At 37.8% G+C, this 13,089-nt stretch overlaps 1 protein-coding gene across 3 annotated transcripts in view; it reads left to right on the top strand.

Annotated features, from left to right (window-relative positions):
- Nucleotides 1-13,089, top strand: part of Ttc1 (tetratricopeptide repeat domain 1) — a 54,184-nt gene that overhangs the window by 20,029 nt on the left and 21,066 nt on the right. For all 3 annotated transcript variants that reach the window (XM_076856382.1, XM_076856381.1, XM_076856380.1), the window contains exons 3-4: nucleotides 9,905-9,965; nucleotides 12,197-12,309. In XM_076856382.1, coding sequence (XP_076712497.1) covers nucleotides 9,905-9,965; nucleotides 12,197-12,309 — 174 coding nt within the window. The remainder of the gene's footprint in view (nucleotides 1-9,904; nucleotides 9,966-12,196; nucleotides 12,310-13,089) is intronic.

Raw genomic sequence — 13,089 nt, 5'->3', positions numbered from 1 at the left:
TTAAATAATTGCCACCCTGGAGCCAAAGCTCAATAGTAGAGTGCATGCTTAGCATGTGCGAGGCCTTGGGTTTGATCCCCAGCACCATAAAAATTAAAATTAAAGATAATAATTTATTTCTTTATTAATCATTATTATGTTAACTAAGTCTTTAGGACTGTAAGTCTTTAAACAGTTTTCTTTAATCCTTTAAATATTTTCATTTACAGCTATCTTCAAGTCTTTGCTATATCTAACATCTGAGGGTACTAAGTCCTTTTTTGTGTTGGTTAGTACTGAGAGTGAAACCTGGGGCATTGTGCATGATAAGCATGCATTCTGGCCACAGACAGAGCTACTCTGGCTGCCCCTGAGGAATAAGTTGGTTTGGCTTTTTTTCCTCCCCTCAGTAGTGGGAATCAAACCCGTGGTCACACACACACACACACACATTAGGTAAACTCTCTACCACTGAACTATATCCCCATTTTCTAATTTGGGTGTAAGCTTTCCTGTCTCTTGGCATCTTTTATAATTCTTTGTTGCAACGAAACATTTTAGGTAATATTACAGCAAGTCTGGATTGACTTTCTTCTCTTGCCCCCAGTTATTTTTATTGCTGTTTTGTTTATTTGTTTAATAATTTCCCCTGCTATGTGGCCCCACTGAAGACTTTGCTCAGTTGGATTTTGTTTTTGTTTTTGTTAGTTTGATTTTACGTCTGACTTCCTTGGGGTTGTTCCAGTGGTCAGCCAATTTCTGGCAGAGATCATGTTCAACGCCCTAAACCAATAAGGCTTCCACCCACTGTTAGCAAATCTGTGTATGGAATCAGAAGCTCACTCAAGGTTCAGGCAGTCTTCAAGTGTGCCCTAGCTTCTACTTGGCTGTCCTAGCTGGACCCTCTTGTGTCATTTTATTGTACATACACAGGCTCCTAAGAATATGTGAGTAGCATTGACACTCTCTAGTCTTCCCAAATACACACTCCATCTCCAGTCAATCAGGTGTATTTAGAGAACCTGTCAAGTGCCTCTTGAATATCTCTTCTGTATCTCCCTCTTAAATTGCTAGCTAGGGCCTGGGGATCCATTGCTTGCTTCAGCCAGGACTGCAACCTCACACTAATAAAAGTGTAAAGCTCCCCATTTGCTTGCCACTCAGGTTGCTCTTTAAGACAGACATCACCATCGGAAATGGATTATTTCTCCTGCTCTGGATCAAGTCATCTTCCTCCAGCAGGGAAATTGATAGTTATTTATAGCCAACCTTACTCTGTTAGAGATACCATGTTGAATGATGAGGCAAGTATACCACAAATTTCCACAGTTCTTTCCTGGAAATTACTAGTTTTTCATGAGTAACTATTACTTTGCTATAAGCCTTTTGTCAATATCTAGGGGACTGAAATGGTTGATTTTTTTTTTTTTTTTTTTTTGGCCACCTTTTTAGTTACTTTTAGGGAAGAGGATTTGGCAAACTCCTCAGTTTAGCACATCTGAAGTTCCCCTCACATTGAATTTTGAAATTTGTAAATATTTTACATATTCAAAAAATTAGAAAGGATGAGGAAAAAATGAAGCCTTAAGATCAATTCCAGGGGCCTGGGGTTGTGGCTTAGCAGTAGAGTGCTCGCCTAGCATGGGCAAGGGCCTGAGTTTGATCCTCAGCACCACATAAAAATAAGTTAACTAATTAAAGATATTGTGTCCAACTACCAACTAAAAAAATAAATATTAAAAAAAAAAAAAAGAAAAAAGATCAATTCCAGGGCTGAGGTTGTAGCTTAGCTGTTAGAGCACTTACCTGGCATGTGCAAGTCCCTGGATTCAAACCCTAGTACCCCCCCGCACATACAAAATCAGTCAAAACAAATTAGCACAACGATAACAAACTCAGTAAGGGGACATAGTATACCCTTTTGACCATGCAACCTTAGTAGTAGAAAAATGTAGAGAAAGCTTGCACTCTTCATTGTAGGTTTATTGTTGGTACTGGGATTTGTATAGTAATTTAGGACAGAGCAGATGAGTAAATGTACAGTCTCCAACTTATGTTCCAGCTACTGTTTTTGTAGTTTACAATGATGTAAAAGTGATATACATTCAGTAGAAACCATATAGTAGTTCAAATTTTAAATTTTGACCTTTTCCCGGGCTAGAAATATGCAGTTTGATGCTGGACAGTGGCAGCCAACTGCAGCTCCCAGTGAGCACCACCATTACAGGAGTAAACCAACAGTACAGAACATGGTGCTGCTACACTGTTATATCTGGTAGGTTAGGTGTATTAAATGCATTTTCAATTAGGGTATTTTCAGTTTACAATGGATTTATCCAAACACAACCTCTTTATAAGTTGGAGAGCGTGTGTATTGTTAGTCTGGAGAACAGAATTTTCGCTGTTGGGGAAGATGAAGAAAAATCCTTTATTATTGGATTTCACTTTTATATATATATATATTCCTTGGAGTCATGGTTTTTATTTTTGTTTTTTTTTTCTTCTTCTTTTTCTTTTTTTAAGATGTGTTTTCGGGGCTGGGGAAGTGGCTCAGTAGTAGAGTGCTTGCCTAGCATGTGTGAGGCACTGGGTTTAATCCTTAACACCACATAAAAAATAAATAGAATAAAGGTATTGTGTCCATCTACAACTTTAAAAAAATAAAATGTGTGTGTGTGTATTTTCATAAAGTATAGGATGTTGTACTAGTAAAATTTGTGTGTGTGTGTGTGTGTGTAGCTCTATTACCATCCCCACACACACACATATACACACCCGCCAGGTTTCTTTACTGTTAAGGCCTAAAAGTAGTAACAGTAAGTGCTAGTAACAGCACCCTTGTACCCACCTCTCAGTTTCTAAATACCATTTCACACTAAAAGAATCCAGGATTCCTTGGAGTGATGGCCAATTCCTACTCTAAGGCAGATGTTGTAAGAGAACATGACACCTGGAATAGTACATCCACCTGCAGCAAAATTCACTTTTAGTGAGACATAGCAGGTAAAAGGCCCATGGAGGGCCTAGAAGTGGATTGGGAGAAGCTTGGACAGGAAACCATGGGGGATTGAGTACTTGGAGTGTTATCTAAAAGGGCCCATAGGAAATGGGTGGGGCAGAAAGAGGGCCATCACAAAAGCCTCCTTCACCCCCATCAAAGTCCTGTACAACATCCTATACTTTATGAAATAATTTATGCATTCAAATTAACATTTGAGACTTTTTGGGGGGAAAGCATTTTAAATAACCTATTAAGCAGAATTAAATTCCAGATTCAGAGATCATATGTGCATTCTTCATTTAAAGAAAGATCATGTGGGGAAAGTAACCCTGAGGAGCAGATATGATTTCTGCTAGACTATGAAAACTAGTCAAATTTGGTTTGGAGATGTGGAAGGAGAAAATAGAAGTTTGATGTATGAAGAACAAGAGATTTTTGAATCTTTATTTTTCTCATTATAAAAGGATCTCAGTGTTTACCTCTCAGAATTGTCTTGAAAAAGCAAATGAGCTATAAGTATGTGACAGCAGATTATAAGTGGTTAAGTATCTAGTGGTGTAGATTGTGCTGAATTTCTACTACCAAGGTGGAAAGTTTGTAGTTTGAACTGTTGAAATAAACTTCCTTCATTGAGTACACTGAATGTGTCTAGTTTTCCTTGGCAGTTCTTGTGATGATATTACAACATAGAATAATGTCACTGTTTCCCACCAAGTTTTCAGGGAAGGGGAGGAATACTGAGTAAAGAGCCTTGTACATTTTCTTTGGTTCCCATTTCTATGGAAATATAATTCAAGAGCAGATGTTTCCCATGAGGCCTCTCTGAAGCACGTTAAAAGGCATTATGGAGGCATGTGAGACGGCTCCTAACCACATTAGAAGCTTCTGTTCATTGAACAGAATCTAGAAAGATTTGTACCTCCTAGGGCTGCAGAATATCAGCACTACCAGCTAACATGTGAGTGAAGATTCTGGCACTTAGCCTGCTAAGACCTGTGTACATTATAAAATCTGTCATTGGATTTCAGTAACATTACACAATGTACGTGCTATCCGTTGGAGAATGTGTGTTCAGGCAGCAGAGTAAACCTCGGTCTTTGTATTGGGATCAAATCAGTCTCTTGGCACAGCTGGGAGATAGTTCCTTCTCCCCCAAAGTGCTATTTTTAGCTGTTTCCAAGGAGATACTCAGCATGTTATTGATAATTGCATTAATCCTCAGTTTACACAGTCTGTGGAGGGGGAAGCAGAAACTCTTTTCCTTTGTGTACTGCTTACTAGGCCTTTGGGTTGTGGTTTATCAGCCAAAACAATAAGATGCCTTCCTTAGAATAATTGACCTCAAAATTATGTTCTAAAACCCTTCTCTTTGGTCTTCCAACTTTTAGTTCTCCTAAAATTATAAGGAAATGTGAGCTTTGCTCAGGCCGGCCCTTTCTGGGCGTACCTTCATTTCATCTTTGTCAATTGAAAACCTAATGTTATAAATTTACCAAATAATTGGTCTGTCTCTCTGTGTTTGTGTGGTGCTGGGGACAACCCAGCGGCTCACATATGCTAGGCAACTACTCTACCACTGAGCTACTTCCCTAGCCCTTTTTTATTGAGAGAGAGGATCTTGATGAGCTTTGAAGAACATAGCTTTTTTTTTTTTTTTTTTTTTTTTTTAATTTTTATTGTTGGTTGTTCAAAACATTACATAGTTCTTGATATATCATATTTCACACTTTGATTCAAGTGGGATATGAACTCCCATTTTTACCCCGTATACAGATTGCGGAATCACATCAGTTGCACATCCTTGATTTACATATTGCCATACTAGTGTCTGTTGTATTCTGCTGCCTTTCCTATCCTCTACTATCCCCCCTCCCCCCCTCCCCTCCCCTCTTCTCTCTCTACCCTCTCTACTGTAATTCATTTCTCCCCCTTATATTTTTCCCCCTTTCCCCTCGCTTCCTCTTGTATGTAATTTTGTATACCCCTGAGGGTCTCCTTCCATTTCCATGCAATTTCCCTTCTCTCTCCCTTTCCCTCCCACCTCTCATCCCTGTTTAATGTTAATCTTCTTCTCATGCTCTTCGTCCCTACTCTGTTCTTAGTTACTCTCCTTATATCAAAGAAGACATTTGGCATTTGTTTTTAAGGGATTGGCTGGCTTCACTTAGCATAATCTGCTCTAATGCCATCCATTTCCCTCCAAATTCTATGATTTTGTCATTTTTTAATGTAGAGTAATACTCCATTGTATATAAATGCCACATTTTTTTTATCCATTCGTCTATTGAAGGGCATCTAGGTTGGTTCCACAGTCTTGCTATTGTGAATTGTGCTGCTATGAACATGGATGTAGCAGTGTCCCTATAGTGTGCTCTTTTTAGGTCTTTAGGGAATAGACCGAGTAGGGGAATAGCTGGGTCAAATGGTGGTTCCATTCCGAGCTTCCCAAGAAATCTCCATACTGCTTTCCAAATCGGCCGCACCAATTTGCAGTCCCACCAGCAACATACAAGTGAACCCTTTTCCCCACATCCTCGCCAGCACTTGTTGTTGTTTGACTTCCTAATGGCTGCCAATCTTACTGGAGTGAGATGGTATCTTAGGGTGGTTTTGATTTGCATTTCTCTGACTGCTAGAGATGGTGAGCATTTTTTCATGTACTTGTTGATTGATTGTATGTCCTCCTCTGAGAAATGTCTGTTCAGGTCCTTGGCCCATTTGTTGATTGGGTTATTTGTAATCTTATTGTCTTATTTTTTAAGTTCTTTGTATATTCTGGATATTAGGGCTTTGTCTGAAGTGTGAGGAGTAAAGATTTGTTCCCAGGACGTAGGCTCCCTATTTACCTCTCTTATTGTTTCTTTTGCTGAGAAAAAACTTTTTAGTTTGAGTAAGTCCCATTTGTTGATTCTAGTTATTAACTCTTGTGCTATGGGTGTCCTATTGAGGAATTTGGAGCCCGACCCCACAGTATGTAGATCATAGCCAACTTTTTCTTCTATCAGACGCCATGTCTCTGATTTGATATCAAGTTCCTTGATCCACTTTGAGTTAACTTTTGTGCATGGCGAGAGAAAGGGATTCAGTTTCATTTTGTTGCATATGGATTTCCAGTTTTCCCAACACTATTTGTTGAAGATGCTATCCTTCCTCCATTGCATGCTTTTAGCCCCTTTATCAAATATAAGATAGTTGTAATTTTGTGGATTGGTTTCTGTGTCCTCTGTTCTGTACCATTGGTCCACCCACCTGTTTTGGTACCAGTACCATGCTGTTTTTGTTACTATTGCTCTGTAGTATAGTTTGAAGTCTGGTATAGCTATACCGCCTGATTCACACTTCCTGCTTAGCATTGTTTTTGCTATTCTGGGTCTTTTATTTTTCCATATGAATTTCATGATTGCTTTATTTCTACAAGAAATGCCGTTGGGATTTTGATTGGCATTGCATTAAACCTATAGAGAACTTTTGGTAATATCGCCATTTTGATGATGTTAGTTCTACCTATCCATGAACAGGGTATATTTTTCCATCTTCTACGATCTTCTTCTATTTCTCTCTTTAGGGTTCTGTAGTTTTCATTGTATAAGTCTTTCGCCTCTTTTGTTAGGTTGATTCCCAAGTATTTTATTTTTCTTGAGGATATTGTGAATGGAGTGGTTGTCCTCATTTCCATTTCAGAGGATTTGTCGCTGATACACAGGAATGCCTTTGATTTATGCGTGTTGATTTTATATCCTGCCACTTTGCTGAATTCATTTATTAGCTCTAATAGTTTCTTTGTAGACCCTTTTGGGTCTGCTAGGCATAGAATCATGTCATCTACAAATAGTGATAATTTGAGTTCTTTTCCTATTTTTATGCCTTTAATTTCTTTCGTCTGTCTAATTGCTCTGGCCAGTGATTCGAGAACTATGTTGAACAGAAGTGGTGAGAGAGGGCATCCCTGTCTTGTTCCAGATTTTAGAGGGAATGCCTTCAGTTTTTCTCCATTCAGAATGATGCTAGCCTGAGGCTTAGCATAGATTGCTTTTACAATATTGAGGTATGTTCCTGTTATCCCTAGTTTTTCTAGAGATTTGAACATAAAGGGATGCTGTACTTTGTCGAATGCTTTTTCCGCATCTATCGAGATGATCATATGGTTCTTATTTTTAAGCCTATTGATGTGGTGAATAACATTTATTGATTTCCGTATATTGAACCAGCCTTGCATCCCAGGGATAAATCCTACCTGATCATGGTGCACAATTTTTTTTATATGTTTTTGTATCCAGTTCGCCAGAATTTTATTGAGGATTTTTGCATCTAGGTTCATTAGAGATATTGGTCTGTAGTTTTCTTTCTTTGAAGTGTCTTTGTCTGGTTTAGGAATCAGGGTGATGTTGGCCTCGGAGAATGAATTTGGAAGTTCTCCCTCTTTTTCTATTTCCTGAAATAGCTTGAAAAGTATTGGTATTAGTTCCTCTTTAAAGGTTTTGTAAAACTCTGCTATATACCCATCCGGTCCTGGGCTTTTCTTAGTTGGTAGTCTTTTGATGGTTCCTTCTATTTCCTCAATTGATATTGGTCTGTTTAGGTTGTCAATATCCTCCTGACTCAATAAGAACATAGCTTTGAAGAACATAGTAGAACAGAGAAGAGTTTGAGATTAGAATTAAAGCATAGGAAATTGAAAGTACAATGTACATTAAGCTATAGTAACTTGGTGAATTGCCCTTCTCTAAATAATTTCTGCTTTAAAATAACTTTTAATTCATTTCTTATGGGATTTTCTTGGTTCTTCAGCATTCAACCCCCTACTTCCAATTTGGAGGAATACTTCTGTGTAATCTTGTCGGGTAGCAGTAGCCCAGGGCAGTTGCTCCATCTTCGGACAGCCAAGCCATGTACCTGAGTGAGGTTTATTGGATGCTTCTGACTGAAATCTTGAATCTGGATCAAATGAGGCAAAGTAAAGGGAATAGTCATAATTTATTTGCTACTATGACAACACTGACCTGTCCAGACTCACAAAAGGACATGCTTTCTTTTTCTTGTCTGAGCAGAGCTTCCTTCAGTTCTCCCTGCCTTCTTAAGCCTATTCTTTAAGCTTCCCATTGGTTCTGTGAGCCCCAGATAACTTTCCAGTAAAATTGCCTCTAAATTTTTTGTTTAAAATTATCTTTTACGTGCATGCAAAACCCCTACAATGCAATAGAGAACATTTTAGTCCAGGTACCTCTCTTATGGATAGTACTAGATAAATATGGCCATACTGTTGTATTTTTTATCACTACTACCACCATTTTATTTTTTCTATATTCCCTTAGAATAGCCCTTTAGATATATCTTAAAATAGATTATTATTATATTTGCTGTGTGAGACATATGGTAGATAACAAAAGAAGTAGATTCAGTTATACCTACGTTTTAGTTTCTTTACTAGATTTATGAAGTCTTCTGTTTTACCCAGGTTATAATGAGAAATTTGAGAAGCAGCCTGGTCTCATCAATAATCTATTAACAAACCAGGCATGGTGACATAGGTGTATATTCCTGTGACTCGGGAGACTGAGGCAGGAGAATCACAAGGTCAAGGCCAGTCTCAGCAATTTAGCAATACCCTGTCTCAACATAAAACAGGGTGAGCAATGTAGCTCAGTGGTAATGTGCCCCTGGGCTTAATCTCCAATTCCAAAACACACACACACAAAAGCATTAACAAGGTCTCCAGAGAAGAAATATTTTTCATTTGGTTTCTAATCTTGAGTATCATTATTTAGGTTTTAGGCTTCTGGGTGTTAAGTAGCCTGCTAACTATATTTCTTCCCTTTGGAGTTTTTATTTAATCAGAAGCTTTAGGAATGAAGGAAGAGATTTTAGGGGACTTTCTCTTTAAAATGAAAGAAAAGGGGCTGGGGTTGTGGCTTAGTGGTAGAGTGCTTGCCTAGCATGCATGAGGCACTAGGTTTGGTTCTCGGCACTGCATAAAAATAAAATAAAGGTATTGTGTTCACTTACAACTAATATATATATATATAGAAAAAGAAAAACCATTGTCCAAGGTGGGCAGCAGGCCTACAGGTGCTTCTGCCAGTTTGGCTTGTGCCAGCCACATTAAGGTGATCCTGGAAGAAGTACATACCAGCCCAGATGTGTTACTTTGCTCCACAGGGTGACATTGGCTCTGCTTTATGTTTGATGTATGGTTGGCTGTCTGTATGAGTTTCTGAGTTGTTAAAACAAACTAAGAAAAGAGAGAGTTACTTATCTGGGTTTCTTTAAATTTTCCTGTATCAGCTGCTAACAGCATAATGCCCAACCCTGTGGGTATGACTTGTCCTCTGTAATGTATTCTTTCAGAATACTCTGTTTCCTTCATGACATAACCTACAATTCTTGCTAAATAAGTAATAAATTGCTTATTTTACAGAAAAATAGTAATTTATACTTATTGCCACTGTGTTGGAAGCTTTCCATACATAATCACTTAAACCCACTAAACATTAAGTCAACACTATTAAAGTTTTATTGTTTTAAATGAAGAAACTAAAGCTCAGAAAGATTCTGAAACTGGTTGTGCAATTTAAGTATAGAGCCAGAATTTGAATTTATACTAGTATGCAAATCAGGGTGCAGGTTGTTTAGTTTCGTTTTTGAGTGAATAAAAATTAGGTGATACTTGAACTGCCATTCCATGCAAAAGACAGAAGCATAGAAAACAAAGGACAGGCCAACAACACCTACCTTTTATTTCAAACATGAAAATGCAGTTGATGATTAGTCATGTGTTTTTCTCTTGTCAGTGTTTGGGATTTGGGTAAAACTAACCCAGTTCTCAAAAGTCAACTTGCTACCCATTAAATATACTTGTATATATAGAAACCCTTTTTATTCATTATAATATTGTAAGAAATTGTGTAATTCTATGATCTTTTCCAGAAAAGGAGAGAGGAGAGCACTAGACTAAAGGAGGAGGGAAATGAGCAGTTTAAGAAAGGAGGTAAGATAACTGTTCTAACACTGATGTCTGGCCATCTTGACTCATCCTATTTCAGAGTTCATGAAGATAAACCAAAGAACATTTGGAAACAACTAGCAAGTCTTAGTTACTCACGATGTGGTGTTATTTCCCAGCACCTAGATTTTTTTTTTTTTTTTTTTTTTTAACCAGCTCCAAGTCATTCTCATTTGGCAGTGATCAGTTACTGTGTATCTTTTGGCATGAGCAGTTTTTCTTTTCTGTAGTCTAATATAATCTATTAATTCTAAAGTCAAGGGTGAAGCTCAGCTACTGCTTTAGAGAACACTACCTCACTACCTTAATGCATTGTGTAAAATCATAGTCCCCAATTCTCACTCACCACAAAGCCCAACAAATGTATTGCCTGCCTAGTTAAAGGCCCTATTGCAAATGGTAGGAACACATGCCAGAGGAAAGAATTACATCTCAAAAGGAAGCCAGAGAGAGACTGAGGAAAATCTCAGACTGTTATAACAATTGGCTGTCTTGAGCACACTATCCAGATGACCAGTATTCCCCTCCCAGGGCAGTGCCTCCAGTGATCTGAGGACCTTGCAGTAAACCCTGCCTCTTAAAGGTCCCCAACTTCACCACATTGAAAACTGAGCTCCCAACACATGAAACTGTTAAGGAACAAACTATATTCAAACCTTAATAGATGCCTTAAGTAGAGAGAGGTTCTTCATGTCCTTATGCATTTTCTCCATTTGCTTAGGAATAAAGTTAGGGTTCATTCTGATAATTTGGTGAATTCAATCTTATAATAACTTTCTGTGCCATGTCAAAGTATACATAATTTTCCCCTAGTTATTTTTAGGTTTAATTATTTTCTTATATCTTGGTTTTAGCAGTCATGACTTTTTTTTTTTTTTTTTTTTCCTAATAGAAGTAATGGTTCTAATTTTGAAAACATAGCTTTTTGTGTGGTTTCTTTTGATGGGGGAGCAGTCCTGGGGCTTGAAAAGAGGCCCTAGTGCATACCAGACAAGTTCTCTACCACTGAGCTATATCCCCAGCCCTTTTTATTTTATTTTGAGACAGGATCTTGCTACCTTATAGAGACTGGCCTCAAATCCGTGATCCTCCTGCCTCACCTTGCCAAGTAGCCACAATTACAGGCGTGTACTGGGTTGTATGTTAGTATTAAATATTTCAAACCTGGGACAGGAATGAATAGACAACTTGTTCTTAGTATCTTTACCATAATTCTGCATGTAACAATGAACATATACATTTAATTAAAATTTATCTTTTAAAGTTAAATAATTTTTTTTTTACAGTTTTGGGTCTTTATAAAATGTCTCTTCACTGGCTGAGGATGTAGCTCAGTAGGAGAGTGCTTATCTCGCATGTGCAAGGCTGAGTTGGGTCCCCAGCACTGCAAAAAAAAAAAAAAAAAAAAATCTCTCCAAACATATTATGCAGCAGAGTGTAATAGAGCAGAAACTCAGGAGGATAGCAAGTTTAAAGCCAGCCTCAGCAACTTAGCAAGGCCCTAAGCAACTTAGAGAGACTGTGTCTCAAAATAAAAAAAAAAAAAAAAAGAAGTCTGGGGAAGTGGCTCAGTGATTAAGCACTCCAGGTTCAATCCCCACTATCAAAAAAACAAACAAACAAACAAAAAAAACCCCAACATTTCTTGCATATAGTTTTAGCCAAATTATCTTCATGAAAGCACAATAGCTTTCTTGAAAAAATTATATACTTTTGTTTGTGGAGGGTTAGGGGTGTGGTGCTGGGCTGGGGATGAAACTCAGGCCCTTGCACATGCCAGACAAGCATTCTACCACTGAGCTGTACCCTACCTGTAAAATTTTTTTTCATCTCAAATCATGGATCCCAGACTTTAATCTCTTTGATCTGTCCAGTTCCTTAACCCCTTTGAACATTCCTTTCTAAATTGCTGAACCTAATGAAAGTGAACATCTAAGGTATGCTACTACTCTTGAGCATTGAGTGCTCTTCACTGACAGCATGTTCAGCTGTCAGTTCACCAAGCTCATGCCTTGTGAGATTGGCACAAAGAAACACTGTTTCTTTACAGAGAGAAGAAAGCGGGAATAAAATTTACTGCCCAAAACTTAATAGACTGAGACTATCTTTTTATTTAAAACTTTTTTCTTATAAATGGAAAGCTATGCATTTTGAGGTCCTACAGAATGCAATAGTATCATGAATAAAGTCATAATGACCTCTCTTATTATTCTCAGATTATATAGAAGCTGAAAGTTCTTATAGTCGAGCCCTTCAGATGTGCCCATCCTGCTTCCAGAAAGACAGATCAATTCTGTTTTCAAATAGAGCTGCTGCAAGGATGAAACAGGTATGGATCTTTGACCTTTTCTTTTTAAGAAGCACATGGTCTTGCAGTATTTTGAAAGGCAGTTTATCTAAAAAAAAAAAAAAAAAACATAAGGGCTTAAAGTTGCTATTTCTCTTTTCCTGCCCATGTATTTCCCTTATGTAAAGGGCACAGGGAAGATAGAAAAATATTTTGGGAGAACTTGAGTCACACTACCATTAACATTCCATATTAAAGTAGCTGAGTGAATACTTTCATGGAAGAAAGGCTGACAAAGTTTCCAGTAAACTAGGGCAGGTTAATGAAGCCAGGAGCCAAGTAGTGCATTTCCCAGAATAGCTACGGCTACTTATTTTAGGCCTCTAGAATTCTAGATAAAGATTTAAAGGCACAGGGGAACACTGGTTAAACCTCTAGATATAAAGATGCTTATTCCCAAGACTGATTTTTCTATTCAAATAATGGACACTGGAAGAAGTGTCCAACAGTTGGGATGAAAGTTACCCTTAAATCCAAAGTATGGGGCTAGGGTTGTGGCTCAGTGGCAGAGCGCCTGCCTCGTACATGTGAGGCACTGAGTTCCATCCTCTGCACCACATAAAAATAAATAAACAAAATAAAGATATTGTGTCCATCTATAACTAAAAAATATTTTTAAAAAATCCAAAGTATGTGTCAGAGAAAGTTTCATAAATTTTTTTTATTTCAAAAGAATTGAGAACCTGGTATAATAGGGTGAGTGTGGAATAAATGAGAGTGAAAATATATTTGTTTTATATTGTGTTGGTACAAATAATGAGA

This window comes from Callospermophilus lateralis, chromosome 5, assembly GCF_048772815.1.
Source record: "Callospermophilus lateralis isolate mCalLat2 chromosome 5, mCalLat2.hap1, whole genome shotgun sequence".
Classification (NCBI taxonomy): domain Eukaryota; kingdom Metazoa; phylum Chordata; class Mammalia; order Rodentia; family Sciuridae; genus Callospermophilus; species Callospermophilus lateralis.
This window is presented reverse-complemented; position numbering and strand designations above follow the sequence as displayed.